At 61.7% G+C, this 16,132-nt stretch overlaps 1 protein-coding gene across 2 annotated transcripts; it reads left to right on the top strand.

The window, feature by feature from the left end:
- The first annotated feature begins 2,794 nt into the window (after positions 1–2,794).
- Positions 2,795–12,197, top strand: Eps8l1 (EPS8 signaling adaptor L1). Of its 2 annotated transcripts, none has more exons than XM_027921267.2 (19): positions 2,795–2,811; positions 3,822–3,862; positions 4,020–4,078; positions 4,641–4,802; positions 5,095–5,244; positions 5,744–5,826; positions 6,176–6,434; positions 6,619–6,745; positions 6,875–6,963; positions 7,053–7,127; positions 7,220–7,368; positions 7,978–8,119; positions 8,212–8,240; positions 10,222–10,354; positions 10,437–10,568; positions 10,761–10,860; positions 11,078–11,252; positions 11,556–11,688; positions 11,799–12,197. In XM_027921267.2, exons 1-19 carry the CDS (start codon positions 2,795–2,797, stop codon positions 11,883–11,885), a joined length of 2,142 nt encoding a protein of 713 aa, XP_027777068.2. In that variant the 3' UTR covers positions 11,886–12,197. The 2 variants fall into 2 exon arrangements, with proteins under 2 accessions (XP_027777068.2, XP_027777067.2); XM_027921266.2 differs by having other exon boundaries at positions 10,758–10,860.
- Positions 12,198–16,132: the final 3,935 nt, after the last annotated feature.

Raw genomic sequence — 16,132 nt, 5'->3', positions numbered from 1 at the left:
GGTGGGTTCAGACAGGACACCCAGGGGAGCCTCCCAACCCAGAGGACACCAATCCAGCTCCCTGTGACAGGCACCACCTTGGGAATGAGCCAAATGCCGACCTGCACTGTGCGTCCTCAGGACGGAGGCTGCAGGGGCTAGAAGAGAACTCTGAGGGCACAGACCCCTGGGGGTCTCCAGCACAGAGTCACACCTCCTCCGTCTGACAACGGCTGGGGCTCTGCAAGGGTGGGGGCCCTGGTATTTCAGAACCACACCCCGTGGTTTGGAGGAGGGAGGGGCCACTTCTGCTGCCACCGAAGGGGGAGGAGGCTGCTGGCCTGGTGAGGGCGGAGTCTCAGGTTTTGCTCTCACAGGCTGCTCCAGAGAGCCAGCCACCCATGGGTCACGGGGGCCAGGGGGCCTCCTCTGCTGCCCCCCTGCAGAGGAGCTAGCCCCATAGCCCCTCCTCCCTCAGACCCGGAGTCCAGGCCCAGCCTGGTCTCCCAGACCAGTGTCCAGAGCCCTGGCTCATACCAAGGACACTTTCTTCATCTGCACATGGAAAAGAGGGCAGGCTCAGCTAATCCTGCCTTTATGTCACAGCCCAGGGCCTCTGTGACCCTGGGGGACGGCAGTGTCCACCCTGAGTCCATGTGGTCTCCTCTGTGTGTGGGGTGAGAGGTGGGTGATGCTCCTCTCCTAGAGCCCCACCCCTGACAGGACAGAGCTCAGAGGGCATTCAGGGCACCCGTGTGGCAGGAGACCTGACCCTGCTTGCTCTGCTGCACACGCCCCCACCCTGGGGACAGAGTCTGACCTCCCTCCTTTGCTCAGGCAGAGGCAGGGCCTGGAGCACCCCCACGCCCTGGGCCCCCTCGGCTGTCAAACTCACCCTGGGTGCAGCCTGCTGGGCGCGTCTGATGGGCCCTTTGTGCCCCCTCACAGACAGGAGGGAAGAAAGGCCATGGTCCCCATGACGGCCGCCCTCTGCCAGGGCAGTGCTGACAGCTCTGGGGACTCTCATCCCGTCCTTGCTGGTGGCAATCCCACTCTGCAGTGGGGACTGAGGCACAGAGAGGTGACGCAGCTTGCCCAGGTCGCAGAGAGGCAGCCCAGGTAGCACCAAAGCACGCAGGTCCCACGGGTGTGGCGGGGTCAGCCCCTGCTCCAGCACCAGCTGTGACGGGGACAGACCACGCGCCCATGCGTGCCTCGGCCTCCCCGTGCAGCGGCAGAGCGCGCAGTGGGATCGCACTCGCCTGTCCATCACGTCCTGAGACAGGAGCTGCTGCCACAGACGTCACCGAGCAGCAGGCGCAGCCAGGACTCGGCCTCACCTGCACTTACCCTCGCCCCGCATCGTGCCTCTCTGGGTTCTTTCCTCGCCGTCGACTGGGGCAACAGGAGCTTTGGGGTTTCCTGCGTCACCAGCGCAGACCCCGGAGTCCAGGTGTGCTGGGTGAAGGAGCACGGCCCGCCACAGAGGCCGTCCCTCCCTGACCCCACGGTCGCCGGGCAGCGCTGGGGCAGGTCTGAGGGTGGGAGTGTGCCCTGCTGCGTCCCTTCCCTCCAGGCTGCTTCCTCAGCTCCCGGGGGCACCCCGTCCCTGGTGCTGGGGACACGTGAGGTGGGTGTGGCCAGGCGTGGGGTCCAGGCTCAGCTCTTAGGCCTGAGACCCGCAGGTTCCAGGGACGCACCCGGAGCTTGTCAGGCACAAGGGCACTTAATGACCTAACTCTTAAGATCCTCGTCACACGTCACATGAGGGTTATTGAGGGAAATTTCCAAAGAAATTGGGCAGGGTGGTGGGGTGAGGGCCCAGGGGGGACAGACAGGAGGCATCTGGGCCGGCGACAGGGCCGTGAGACCCTGGCTCTGGGCACTCCCTTGCCCCCCTGCCCTCTGACCCGCTGGCAGCAGTGCCACAAGCCGCTGCCCTCCCTGGGGCCAGTGTCCTCTGGGGCCAGGTGGACTGCTGAGGGAGGCAGAGCTCTGATGCAGAGCCAGGAACTGGACGTCAGGTGTGATTGTTGTGGTCACTGTTGTGCTGCTACAATGGGCACAGTCTCCGGGCTTCCCCAGGCCATCCCAGCCCCCTCTCGGGACTGTCTGCAGCCCCGCCCAGGCCACCTCAGCGGGCAGTGCCAGGTGAGCAGCTCAGGTATGCAGAGGCGGAAGGCCAGGGAGGGAGCAGGAGGTGGGGCCTGAGGCTGGAAGGGAGAGAGGCTGAGGGCTCAGAGCAAGGCAGATCCTGACCGAGCAGGTAAGGAGGCCTGAGCCCTGCAGAGCTGGGCCTGGACCCCGGGTCTGAGGGGGGAGGCTGGGCCTGGACCCCGGGTCTGAGGGAGGAGGCTGGGCCTGGACCCCGGGTCTGAGGGAGGAGGCTGGGCCTGGACCCCGGGTCTGAGGGGGGAGGCTGGGCCTGGACCCCGGGTCTGAGGGGGGAGGCTGGGCCTGGACCCCGGGTCTGAGGGGGGAGGCTGGGCCTGGACCCCGGGTCTGACGGGGGAGGCTGGGCCTGGACCCCGGGTCTGAGGGAGGAGGCTGGGCCTGGACCCCGGGTCTGAGGGAGGAGGCTGGGCCTGGACCCTGGGTCTGAGGGAGGAGGCTGGGCCTGGACCCTGGGTCTGAGGGGGGAGGCTGGGCCTGGACCCTGGGTCTGAGGGGGGAGGCTGGGCCTGGACCCTGGGTCTGAGGGGGGAGGCTGGGCCTGTGCCCTGGGTCTGAGGGAGGAGGCCGGGCTGGTCAGGAGGCTCACATCTCTGCGGGCTCCCAGGTGCCTCCAGGTGGTTGCAGCTCCCCCCCCAGCACCATGAGCACCACCCCTGGGTAAGTGCCCTCCGGCCCCCAACCCTCCACACCTGCCACAGCTGCGGACCCTTCTGCAGCAGCCAGGCCCGCACTCAGGGGAGAGCCAGAGCCACATCCCTCCGTGTCCAGCCCTGGCCAGGCACAGACAGCGGTGTCCATGCTCAGCCGTGGGTGACCTGCAGAGGGACTTCGCCCACTTTAGCCCAGCCCCTCTCTGTGAAGTGGACAGTGTTGAGGACTGACAGAGTGACGCTGACAGAGTGACCCCTTGCAGGACCCCCCGGGGACTGCCGCTGCCTCTCAGGATCTCGTCCCACACATGTGCACCCTTGAGCCTCCTGCAGTGAGCAGGGACAGCCAGGGGACGCCCCGGCCACGAGAAGTAGGGAGCTCTGCAGCTCGGGGTATCACACTGTGGGGACGGCTGGCCAGCAGCAGAGAGAGGACCTGGGACAACAGGGTCTCCTGTGGCAGTGACTTGGAGAGGGGCTGGGCCGGGAGGAGATGGAGCAGGAGGGCCCTGGGAGGAGCCTGCCTGTGGGTGACAGGGGAGGCCTGTGTCTGCTGCAGGTGCTGCTTGTGTCCTTGTATCATTCCCACGTATTGAGCAACTACTGTGTCCCAAAGTCCCTTGCATCACCGTAACACGGATGGTCATGGTGACTGAGCTGCACCTCCTCCCCTGCCTCGCCTGACTGCACCTTCCCAGAGCCCTGGCAGGTGGATGCTCTCCTACACAAGGGAACTGAGGCAGGAGAGACCAAGTCCCTGCCCAGGATCTTAGGGCAAGGAAATAGCACAGAGGACTGGAACCCAGGTCTTCATGACCCCAGAGACTACACTCCCTGTCCCCACCCACTACCACCTATCTGACTTCTTACAACCAACCTTGGTCCTGCCCTTCCCTGCCTAATACCCACCATGGCTCCCCATTGCCCCCACAATGAAGTCCTTGCTGCCCTGCCTGCCATTCTTCCAGGATCTCCTCCCAACTCCCACAGTCCCTCTCACCCTCTTTTCTTCACCAGCCCAGAAGCTGCCCCCAAGCCGAGTGCCAAGTCTATCTACGGTGAGTGTGGGGTCAAAAAGAACTAGAGACGTGGCGCCCAGGTTCCTGGGAGAAGAGGACTGGGGGCCCAGACCTCTGGGTCTGAGGGGGAGGCTGGGCTCTCCTCCTCTCTGAGGAGGGGGCTGGGCTCCCATCCTGGCGACTCCCCTCCCCGCAGAGCAGAGAAAGCACTACTCCACCGTGGTGATGGCTGATGTTTCCCAGTACCCTGTCAATGTGAGTCTGGGGTCTGTTTGCACAGGGCTCTTCTGGGGAAAATGTGACCATACAGATAGGGCAGTTGAAGGGCAGGGTCATCAAGCAGGAATGAGTCCTCTAGTCACCCACAAAGTGGGCTTTCTGTAGTGGCCTCAGACATTAATCAGTCATGGGCCTCAGCTCCATCAGATCTGCGGACATTGCCTGTGACCAGCTCTTGTGCTGGACTCAGGGACTACGAGCCGCAATGTGGATGAGAGAGGGTAGATGGCGCCAGAGTCCTGAGTGCCAGGGCTCTAATGGGAGGGACACCAGAGGAGGCCTTTACAGGGACTCGCTGTCCCTCCGACTGGCTCCCGCCCTCAGGGGGCGCTAGTCTTGGGGAGAAGACAGCCCCCAGTGCTAGCCTCCGAGGAAAGAGGCGCCGCGGCTCTGGGTGGCTGGGTGGTGAGCCACTGGGGCAGGCGCTCCGGGAAGGCTTCCTGGAGGAGTGGTTAGCCTCAGGCTGTCAGGGTGGCTCCCGCGGGCTCCGCCCACCCGACCTCATTCCGGGACTGAGCTGGCTCTTTGTGGCTGCCAGCACCTGGTGACGTTCTGCCTGGGCGAGGAGGATGGCGTGCACACCGTGGAGGATGCCTCCAGGAAGCTGGCCGTCATGGACAGCCAGGGCCGTGTCTGGGCACAGGAGATGCTACTTCGAGTGTCCCCTGACCGCGTCACCCTGCTGGACCCAGTCTCCAAGGTGCCAGGGGGCACATGGGTGGGGAAAGTGGAGGGGCCGAGCCTGCAGAGACACGGAAAGCTTGCCCCTGGGGCTTCAGGGTCTGAGTGTGAAGCTGGGCTCCCGCACGTCCTTCCTCTGGGAACTGGGGTGCAAGGCCCCGCCCCTTTTCTGGCCATCCCTATTAAATGGGGTTGTTATCCCTAATCCCGTTACCTCTTGAGCCAGCTCCTGCACCAACTGGGCACTGATGTCACCAGTTGATAGTATTATCGACCAGGGCCTCAGTGTACCCCGCCGTCCCCCCTCACAGGAAGAGCTCGAGTCTTACCCACTGGGCGCCATCGTGCGCTGCGACGCGGTGGTGCCACCGGGCCGGAGCCGCTCGCTGCTGCTCCTGGTGTGTCAGGAGCCAGAGCGTGCGCAGCCAGACGTGCACTTCTTCCAGGGCCTGCGCCTGGGGGTGAGAACCGGCTCCGGACCGAGTCCCAGCCGAGGCAGAAATGGGCGGGGTCTCTAGGTGATGGGGCGGGGCCTGGAGCAAAGGTGGGGCAGGGGTCCACCGGAACCCGCCGGAACCTGAGCCCGAGGTCCTGGGAGGGAGTGGTGTTTGCAGACAGGTTGATTCTGGACCAAGACCGGACCAGAGCGTGAGATGGAGAGTGAGGCTGAGGGCTCAAGTATTCAGAGGGTCTGGGGAGTAGCCAGAAGGAGGATGCTGGGCAGTGTGGTCCAGGACTGGTCTCCACTGGAGCCGGACTGGTCTCCACGGCTGGGTCGTGAACGAGGGCAGGGACAGACTTTGGGCGAGAATTCGAGTCCAGGCGTGGACGTGCGTGGGTCCACAGGCGTGAGCGACAGCAGCGGGGGACCAGGGCTGAGCAATTAAAGTGTCCGTGGCGAGACCTGGGAGGGCAGCGGCTGGGGCGTGGGGAGGCATAGCCTGACAGCATGATTGACAGGCCGAGCTGATGCGAGAGGACATCCAAGGGGCTCTGCACAATTACCGCTCAGGCCGCGGGGAGCGCCGGGCAGCAGCGCTCAGGTGAGCGAGCTGGACTAGAAGCACCGGAGGGAGGGCTGGGCTCTCTGGGGAGCGGATGTCCCCTTTCTGGACCTGTTTCCTCATCCAAGAAATGAGCTGATATCAACAAGGAGCAGAACGAGGGTTGAATGGAGTCTAGCAAACCCTGCTCAGGCCCTGCGCGGGCCTCCCGGGGCCCTCTCCAGGGCTCTGCTTTCGCCTTTCCCGCCCGGGTTTCGCTCCGCGTGTCAGCTGTCTCCCTGTGAGATGCCAAGCCTGGGTTGGACTCCTTGCGGCCTCAATGTCCTCTACTCCACCGCCCCCGTCCCTTCGGCTGGTCCAGCCTCAGTTTCCCCTTCTCCTTCCGCAGGGCCACGCAAGAGGAGCTGCAGCGCGGCCCCTCGACCGCCGCCGAGACCCCGCCCCTGCAGCGCCGCCCGTCGGTCCGCGCGGTGATCGGCACTGCGGAGCCAACCGCCGGCCGAGGGCGACCCCGGGTGGAGCCTATTCCGGAGGTGGAGGCCCCCAGGCCGGCCCCGGAGCGCACCGCCTGCGTCGCTGACCCGACCTCGCCAGACCTGGGCCCCCGCGGTCCTGAGCTGGCAGGTCTGCAGGCGGAGAGAGAAGTGGTGAGTGGCTCCCAGCAGCCCGAGACTGGGGGCCCCGACGTCAAGCAAACTCCTGGGGTGGGGGCTGGGGAAACGTCCGGGATCCAGGAGGCTGGCTGTGCGTCCAGGCGCTGGGCTAGAGCGCCTCCGCCCGGGTGAACGTCTGGGATCCAGGAGCCCACGCGGCTCCCTCCTCCTCCCGCAGGACATCCTGAACCACATTTTCGACGACGTGGAGACCTTCGTATCGAGGCTTCAGAAGTCGGCAGAGGCCGCCCGTGTGCTGCAGCACCGCGAACGCGGCCGCAGGACGCGGCGCCGGGAGGCCGGGGGTAAGGGGCGCCCGCTGGGCGGGACTATCTCCCCGGGGGCTCCCTCCGCCTCCGGCCTGGTCCACTTCTCACGGTACCCGCTGGTGTCTGTCCCTGTGCCCCCACCCCCGCGCCTGTCCGCACCCACAGAGGGCCTGCTGACGCTGAGGGCCAAGCCGCCCGCGGAGGCCGAGTACACCGACGTGCTTCAGAAAATCAAGTACGCCTTCAGCCTGCTGGTGAGGACGCGTCCGCCCCTGCACTCGGGGCGAGGGGACAGAGACCCTGACTCGCCCAGGCTCAAATGCCAACGGCCCTCCTCCCCCAGGCCCGGCTGCGCGGGAACATCGCCAACCCCTCCTCCCCAGAGCTGCTGCACTTTCTGTTCGGACCTCTGCAGATGGTGAGGCTGCTCCCAAGGCCGCAGGCCCCCAGCAGGAGGAATCGGGTTGGACTTAGAGGGGTGGATGGCATGCCCACTCCTGCGTCCTGCAGATTGTGAACACGTCTGGGGGCCCTGAGTTCGCCAGCAGTGTCAGGCGGCCGCATCTGACATCCGAGGCGGTGGCGCTGCTTCGGGACAGTGTGACTCCCGGTGAAAACGCTCTCTGGACCTCGCTGGGGGACTCGTGGACCTGCCCGGGGTTGGTGCAGGGCTGGAGGGCAGAGGGCGTGGGGACTGGGAAGAGGGTTGGAGATGGGGCTCAACCAGGAGGGTGCGGTAAAGAGGTTAATGAGGGCCCGCACTTAGGGCAAATGCAGCATCCGATTGGAGAAAGAGCTAAAAAATTAGAGTGCAGGAGAGGTTTAAGCTCTAGCCAGACTATTGGATTGGAACAAAAGACAGGATTTAGAGGAATAATACCCGACTACAAGGCGAGGGCGGGGCTTAGGTGAATGGGGAGGGACTTAAGGGAGGCGGGGCTTAATGGAGGCGAGGCCCACAGATTTGAAGCGTGGATGAAGTCTTGGGGTATTAGGGGTAGGGGCAGAGCCAGAGACCCAGCTTGGGTCAAAGGGCAGGATGAAAGGAGTTAGGGGTTTCGGGTTGGAACCAGAGGTGAGAGGAGCCGACGGAGACTTAGAGTGGGATCAACGTGTTTAGAAACATATTTGAAGTCACTTAGAGACCGGGTGGGGTTAGAGTCCTCGCGACAGAGCGAGGCTCAGGGGAGGGGAAGTTAGTGAGGTCGATGACACTAAGTCCCAGCGGACCAAGATTACCTGAGCCACCGGCCCTTTCCTGGTCGCAGGTTGGAGCTGCCCCCGGAGGAGGGACCCCCATACAGCCCCGAGTTCTACAATGGCTGGGAGCCCCCAGCCACTGACCCTCAGGGCCGCGCTTGGGAGGACCCAGTGGAGAAACAGCTGCAGCACGAGAGGCGGCGCCGACAGGTAAGACTGGGGCTGCCCGCGGAGCCAGGCGGCGGGCGGACCGGGCTGGGAACTCCGCGCCCCCCTGACCCAGGCTCTCTTACTCCCTGCAGCAAAGCGCTCCCCAGGTTGCTGTCAATGGGTGAGTGTCCGCTCCGGGCCTGGGAAGGGGGGTCCCGAAGGGGTACGGCAGGGGTTCCCAGCGCTGACCCCGCCCCCTTTTCTTTTTCCTTGTCTTCCCGCAGGTGGGTGAGGTGGTGACCAGATGGGGCTGGGACGGGGTGGGGCCGCAGGGAGGGTTGGGGTGGGTCCCAGGGAAGAGGGAGGCCCAGAGTCCTGGGGCTGAGGGAGGAAGGGGCTGGGAATGGGTATGTCCAAGAGGTCAGGCCCCTGGGTCCTCAAAAGGCCAGGAAAACGCAGTTGGGCTCTCCGGGCCGGGAAGCGTTCATGTCTGGGTTTCTAGAGGACAGGGCCCTGGGTATTAGAAGGAAGAGGCTGGGGATTAGACATATGGGTCTGGAAGAACTCAGGTCTGGTGCTTGGGCGGGGAGCCAGGTGGGGCTTCAGGGGCTGGAGGGAAGTTTCTGGGGAAGTCAGGAAGTGGTGGTATCTCTGGGTCTCTGGCAGAGGCAAAGACAGGGGGATTGGACCTGGGGTTTCCCAAAGGTCTTAAATTAATAGTCCAAGTCCTGGCGGTGTAGACTTAGAGATTGGGGGAGGGGGGGGCTAAAAGGTGAGGAGATTGAAGCTTGCGACCCGGACTCTGGATCCTTGGGAATTAAAGAAGTAGGGGTCCAAAGTCATGGTTCTACAAAACTCTGGGGTCTCAGAGTCTTGGGTCCCAGGGGGGGAAAGACCAGAACTCGAAGGTCTTTGGGCAAGTACTGGGCAGAGTGGAGGAAACCACGTGGATGAGAGGGCAGTGAGGCTCAAGATGACGGGGGTCTGGGTGAGGGCCAGGGCAGAGGGTCTCAGCAGGGACTGCATGCTGGGAGCCGCCAGCCCCACACAGGGGGTGCCGCGGCCCAGAAGACCCCCCCTCTTCCCTGCACAGGTAGGCCTGATCCGGGTTGAGGTCCCTCTCACTAGGGGTCATATCCAACCTGTCCCCAGCTGCCTGGTGTCGCAGATGCCCTCCTCCCCCACCATGCTTCTAAATCTTGAACTCAGCGTCCCCAGCTCTTCCCTTACCTTCTCAGCCTCCAGTTCTTTGTAAGGAAAACAGGAAAAATGATCAGCCCTCCGTGGAAGGGTGAAGTCTGTGATGTGTCAGCTGGCAAAGAGCCCAAGGCTAGCCCAGCTCCAATTCAGGTCCACTGCACACACAGCGGGCAGTTACCAAGGCTGACTGCCTGGGGGCAGACGGTGGGGGGATACTGGGGATTGAACTCAGGGGCATTCGACCATTGAGCCCCAGCCCCAGCCCTATTTTGTACTTTATTTAGAGACAGGGTCTCACTGATTTGTTTAGTGCCTCACTCTTGCTGAGGCTGGCTTTGAACTCATGATCCTCCTGCCTCAGCCTGCGGGCGGAGCTGCTGGGATTACAGGCGTGCACCTCCAAGCCCAGCTCAGCCTTACCTCTCTTGCTCCCTAACCTTTACATCACTGTGCCTCAGCCTCCTCACCTATAAAAGCAGAGATAATGAGGTCCCTGGGGAAGGAAGGAACCGAGGGAGGTCCAGATTCATGGTTCTTCCAAGGTGGTCAGGAGGATCAATCAGCTTTATCTGTAACAGACTTTGCACAGTATGTTGCACGTGGGGCTATGTAAGTGTTTGCAATCGTTTTTACTGCTCATGAGCTATCATGATACCTATGGATACCCAGTACCTGCAGATGCTCAATAAATAGCAGCTGTTCCTAACCATGTGTTCTGAGCCTCGCTGTTCTTACCTATATGGTGAGAGATGATATACCCACACCATGTGCTCACAGCCAGGCAAGAAAAGGAGCACAATATATTTGAGCCATTATCCCCATTTCAGATCTCCATTAACATTATTAACCTGGCCCTGCTGCGACCCCTGCTTGGCTCTAACCCCAGCTCACACCAGCACCTTACTGCCCAGACCAGCAGGGCTGGCTGCCTCCTGATCTCCAACCCTTCCAACTCTCCTCAGTCACCAAGAACCAGAGCTGCAAGCTGAGCCCCAGCAGGAGCCGGAGCCAGCAGGAAAGTGGGTCCTGTGTAATTATGACTTCCAGGCCCGCAACAGCAGTGAGCTGTCCGTCAAGCAGCAGGATGTGCTGGAGGTGAGAGGTGTGGGGATCTGCAGGGCCAGGCCAGCACGAGCTGCAGACCCAGACCCAGAAACTCCTCCTCACACCCACCCAGGTCCTGGATGACAGGCGCAAGTGGTGGAAGGTGAGGGACCAACAGGGCCAAGAGGGATATGTGCCCTATAATATCCTGACACCCCACCGAGGACCCCGGAGGGACCACAGCCAAAGCCCTGCCCGAAGCCTGGTGAGTCAGAGCAGACTTGGGTCTCCCTGGAGGAGAAGCTGGGGCTGGATTCTGGGTCCTGGGAGGGAGGAACTGGGTGTCAAGGGAACTGGTGGATGAGGTGATGAGGTTCAGACGTGTGTCTCCAGAGGGAAAAGGCGGGGACTCTGAGTCTCCTCCCTGACTCAGGTACCTCCTCTCATCCTCTAGGAGCACAGCACTCCCCCTCCCCCTCCAGCCCCGGCTCCTGCTCCGGGTAGGCCCCACTGGGACAGCTGCGACAGCCTCAACAACTTGGACCCCAGTGAGAAGGGTGAGTGGTGGGGCATCCCCTCCTGGGAGCGTCCCTCCTGGGAGCACATCTCGGCGTGGCTTTCCAGGTAGGGAACCGAGACTAAGAGCGAAGGGACTCTCCACCCACCCTGGGGACGCTAGAAGGCCGGATGCGACTCTCCACCCACCCTGGGGACCCTAGAAGGCCGGATGAGGCCCAGCAGCGCTCTCCCTGAGTCCCAGTATCCCTCCTGCAGAGAAATTCTCCCAGATGCTGAGTGTCAACGAGGAGCTGCAAGCGCGCCTAGCCCAGGGCCGTGCGAGCCCCGGCCGAGCAGCCCCGGGTCCCCGCGCGCAGGAGCCGCAGCTCAGCCGGAACTCAGACGCCGGCAAAGTCCGCGCCTGGCTGCAAGCCAAGGGCTTCAGTCCGGGGTGAGTGGGGTCCGGCCTGCTGGGCCCGGCGGGGGCCGTGCGAACTCGGGGAGCAGGGGGCGCCCTTGGTGAGATCTGGTGGGATGGCCGAATGACGGGCTGCAGTTAGCCTCTTTCCCAGGCTGCGGTTGGAATTCCCAGGGAAGCCCCGCCCCAGAGGGCGCGCTGTGGTTGGTGGGTGGGGACTTCGGCAGTGTTGGCCCTGGTGGAGCTAGAAGGCCGCTCTGGTTGGGGAGGCGGGGCTGGAGGGGCTGGATTGTGATTGGCTGAAAGGCCTGACCGCGCCTCGCTGCCCTCGCTCAGGACGGTGACCGCGCTGGGCTTACTGTCCGGCGCGCAGCTTTTCTCGTTGGAAAAAGAAGAGTTGCGGGCGGTGAGCCCTGAGGAGGGGGCGCGCGTGTACAGCCTGCTAACGGTGCAGCGTGCGCTGCTGGAGGTGAGCCTAGCCCGGGCTGCGACTGGGCCCGGCGGAGGGGAGGGGGCGTGGGGGGGGCGAGGCACGGAGGGCCGGGACGCCAAGGACCTGATTTCCACCCCTTTCTCCAGGACAAAGAGAAGGTGTCAGAGCTGGAGGCAGTGATGGAGAAGCAGAAGAAGAAGGTGGAAGGCGAGATGAAAACGGAGATCATCTGACCCTTCGGGGGCCCCTTAGCAAAAAATGAGACAGCGTTTTCCCAGGCCCTGCGGGAAGGCGCTGGGCTTCCCCATCGGTGGAAGAGATTCCCTGAAGCACGCGGACCCAGTCCGGCCCTGGTCTCTCCTGCCCGGGTGGCCAGACTGGACAGTCCTTGCTGAAGTTCCTCCTGAGCCCCCAGGAGTCGGGAGGGAGTAGATGGACAGCAGGGAAAGCTCTTGGGCCACTGGAGAGGGAACACCCTGGAGAGGGCGCCCCTGAGCACGGCATTGTCACATGCAGCCCGGTCTATAAACAGTCTCTTCTAAGCAGGCAGTGTCCCCTCTCTAACTGGCTCCAGGGACCCACCCTCACCAGTCACAGGAGGCCCGGCATCTAGGCGATGTCCCACGTTCAGTTTCTCTCTGAACCTCTGCTCCGTGGCAGGGGCTCCTTCTGCCCTCCTCGCCTCTTGCCCAGGAGCAGCTTCCGAGCACCTGACTCTGGCTCAACATCCATCCCGGCTCCCCTCGCCCTTGGCCTCATCGCAGTCCCTGGAGGCTTAGAGTGGACCCACTGGCCTGGCCAGCCCCTCTCACCTCCTCCTTCCTGCCGTCTTTGCCTTGCCCTTCTCCACTCGCGTCCCCCCACCACGGGTTTGCGCTTGCTGTTTCTGCTGGGGAACTCCAGCCGCCTTCCTGCCTCAGCTCCAGAACCAGCTCTGGGAAGCCGGCCTCACCCCGGCGACTCTCCCACACCTGCTTCTGTGCACTGTCCCCACGTCCCGCCCGCAGTCCTGCAGATGGTCTCTAAATGCAAACCTCCTGCCCTTAAAAATAGCTCCTTTCTCTCCCGCAGCCCTGCACCTTGTCCCCACCGTTTGGGGGCTGTGACGTCTGGTTTTCTCTGGATCTCGCCCTTGTTCAGACCGGACATTCCTCCAACTTTAGGCTGAGTGGCACTTGCCCTGCGGCCCCAGAACACCCACTGCCAAGCACCACAGCCCCTCCCCTCCAGCTGTTTCTGCCTGAGCCACCAGATGGCGCCACCAGAACCAGGGGTCAGAGCCAGCTTCCATGATGCAGGTGCCCCATTCAGCCACTCCCTTTTGATGCCTCAAGCCAGGGGCTCCTGACCTGGGCCACTTCAGACCTCCAAGACTCCTTCCCACATGGACCCTGTCCCCCACTCAAAGGCATCCCTTGGCTCCCCATGGCCCACGGGATAGAAGCCCAGCTCCAGTCAGCAGCGAAGGCCGGAAGCCACCAGGCTTCCCTCTTCCTGCCAGCAGGCCTGGGCCCACACTGCTCCTTCTGCCCAGAATGTCCTCGGTCCCGTGGGGTCTGGTCACTGCACAGGGCTGCACCCTCATTTCTAACAGAGGAACAGGAAATGCAGGCAGTTTCACGAACGCCCTGCCCCACTTCCCCTTTAGTAAGCCCCAGGGCTCCTATCGCCCGGCTGCAGACTGAAATGCCTGGAGAGCCACCCAGGGACCCATGAGCAAGCCAGCGTGGCTGTCCCCTCCGCTGTCCCAGAATCTGACCATTGCTCCCCTTCTCCACGGCCATCCCCCTGGCCCCAGCCACCGTCACCTCTTGCTGGGATTTCCTCACCGGGTAGTCCTGTTCCCAACCCCCAGCCTATTCTCAATACAGCGGCCAGAGGGAGGTTCAAACCCAAGTCAGGTGGAAACCAGAGGTCAGGCCTCATGGCCCCACCAGAGCCACGTCCCCACCAGCGGCCCTCAGCTCTCTAGGCGCCTTCCCTCCAGCCACTCTTCCTGCACCGCCATGTGCCAGCCACTTCCACCCCAGAGCCTCCGACACGTGGCTGTCACTACCCAAGGACACGTCCGCGGTCACGGGAGAATGCGGGCCACCTCCCGGGAGAGAGGGCAGCCTGTGGTGTGGGTGTGCATCTGTGTGGAGGGCAGTGCGAGGGGCTGGACAAGAGGTGGCGGCGGGGCGGGGTCCACATCGCGATTTCACACCAGTTTTCCCTTATACGTCCTCCTGTCACTGGGGGGTGGGGACCCTTTGTCTTGCCATTGTTCCTGGGAGCTTCCTGCATTTCCACGAGTTTGGGGTGTTTCCTCTAAGACCAGCATCTCTCTCACTGTCCCCAGTCCCTGTCTCATCTTGAAGCAGGACAGACCCAGGCTGGGCAGCAGGGAATGAGCAGGAATTCCTCTCAGCCAAGCCCAGAGCAGGTCCCTCCGAACCCCCGTAACCGAAATCTCGGTCCTCATCCTCGAAGGCGACCCAATAACAAAGACAAGGTCTCGAGAAAAGGGAAACAGAATGAAAGAGAACGTTTATTGCTTTGCTAGCGAAGGAGAAACACGGGATTCCTGTCCCAAAGGCTGGGATTCAGAGGGGATTCAGAGAAAACGAGGTTAGTGAGGAGCGATCAGGAAGGACAGGTTTAGGGAACAGAAGATCAGGAAGGAAAGATGAGGGAGGAGAAGGACAGGGAGCAGATTGGGAAAGAGGAAAAACACAAGTTTCAAAGCCACCAGGGATATAGCCAAAGCGTCAAGTGAACCCCTGTTACACCCAGAGTCCAGGAATCTTTAGAACCTTATGCCTGGAGTGTAGGTGAAGTGGGGGGGCGGGGGGCTCAGAGGCTCACAATTTGGAGAAGTCTACATAAAAGTAGTTTTTTTTATTGTACCGGGTAATTAACCCAGGCCTGGATACAAAAAAATAAATAGGGGACACTGCAAAAATTAGTGCTTGGGAAAGGGGGGTTCCCCTCCGGTCTCCCCACCAGCTGGTGTCCAAGAAGCCTCCTAGCAACTTGCTCTTTCCCTAGGATCTAACTTCGTTCCTTTGATGTGTTAACACCCGTGAAGGCTCAGGCCCAGGCTAAAGGCCCTTATCACACTCGGCTTCGGTAAGCACACTTCCTGCCTGAAGACTCTTACAAACAATCCTATGTCCTATTAGACTAGAAATGGATGGCACCAGACAGCCCATAAATGTCTGCAAAACCAGTAAGAGCTGCTCGGGATCTGCAGGGCTGACCTCCTCCAGGCTCTTGGCCAAATTCAGCTATGACAAGATGGCAACGAGATATGGAGGCCTAACTACAGAAACTCTTGCTCACAGCCTGAGAACAATTATGGTGAGGGTCTCTGAAGAAGCTTAATTAAGATGTTCTGTGAAGGAGGGGGTGCCACCACAATTTGGGCTCAAAAATCAGTAACATAGGCAGTCTCGCACATACCTGTGATCTAGCTGCGCAGGTGGCTGAGGCAGGAGGCTCTCATGTTGCAGGCCAACAACTGCAATTTAGCAAGTCCCTAAGCAATTTAGTGAGACCCTGTCTCAAAATAAGAACTTAAAAGGGCTGGCAATGTGGCTCGGTGGTAAAGCACCCCTGGGTTCAGTGCCTTACATACACACACATACACACACAAAAAAAAAAAACAGGTCACCTTGTTTTGACACACATTTCTACCGACGTCATTCTTGCCTCTTGCTCAAGCGGATTCTAGACACACAGGACTTCCCTCCATGCACTGGCACCTGGAGATTTGGGCATGAGGAGGAGCTCTCAGGAATTCCTACTCCACCGGTCATTCCAGATGGGCTTTGACTCCCTGTGTCGCCTAAAGCTCGGTCCCTGTCCCCGGTGTGAAAGCAGTATGAGGACCAGTTTGAGAAAAAGGAAAAAGAAGGTTTATTGCTTTGCTAGCAAGGGACAAACACGGGGGACCTGCCTCAGAGGCTGCGGTCCTGCCCATTAGCAGGAACGGGGGTTTTCAAAGGCTCCATGCACAGGTTCTCTGTTGGAGTGAAACCCACCTGTTAGTTTGGGAGACGGTCATTTCTGAGATCTTCTGGTACCACCCCCAAAGTCTGGATTTCTGTGTTCCTGTGGTGGGTGTGGGAGACTGAGTCCAAGGTGCGGGCCAGAGGGAGGCAGACTCTGGGTCGCTCTGCGACCTGGGATTCAAGTCATGAGAATACTGCTTCTCTGCGAGGGATCTTCCTGCCCCCGCACAGGATCACTGAGCCCGTCCCCCACCCGAGCTCCCACATAGGTCATAGGACACCTGGCAGCTTCTGCCACTCCATGTGGACCCCCATCTACCAACGTGGGCCCCCCTGGCAGACCAAGACACAAAGAAAAGACCACTGACTCCAATTAAAGTCAAATTAAAGCAAGCTTATTATTTCGACCAGCCGGACTGCCTCTCCCAACCAAAACCGTGGGAACAAGACACAGCCCCCCAGCTCTCCAGGAGCGCAGCTTTATA

This window comes from Marmota flaviventris, chromosome 18, assembly GCF_047511675.1.
Source record: "Marmota flaviventris isolate mMarFla1 chromosome 18, mMarFla1.hap1, whole genome shotgun sequence".
Lineage (NCBI taxonomy): Eukaryota > Metazoa > Chordata > Mammalia > Rodentia > Sciuridae > Marmota > Marmota flaviventris.
This window is presented reverse-complemented; position numbering and strand designations above follow the sequence as displayed.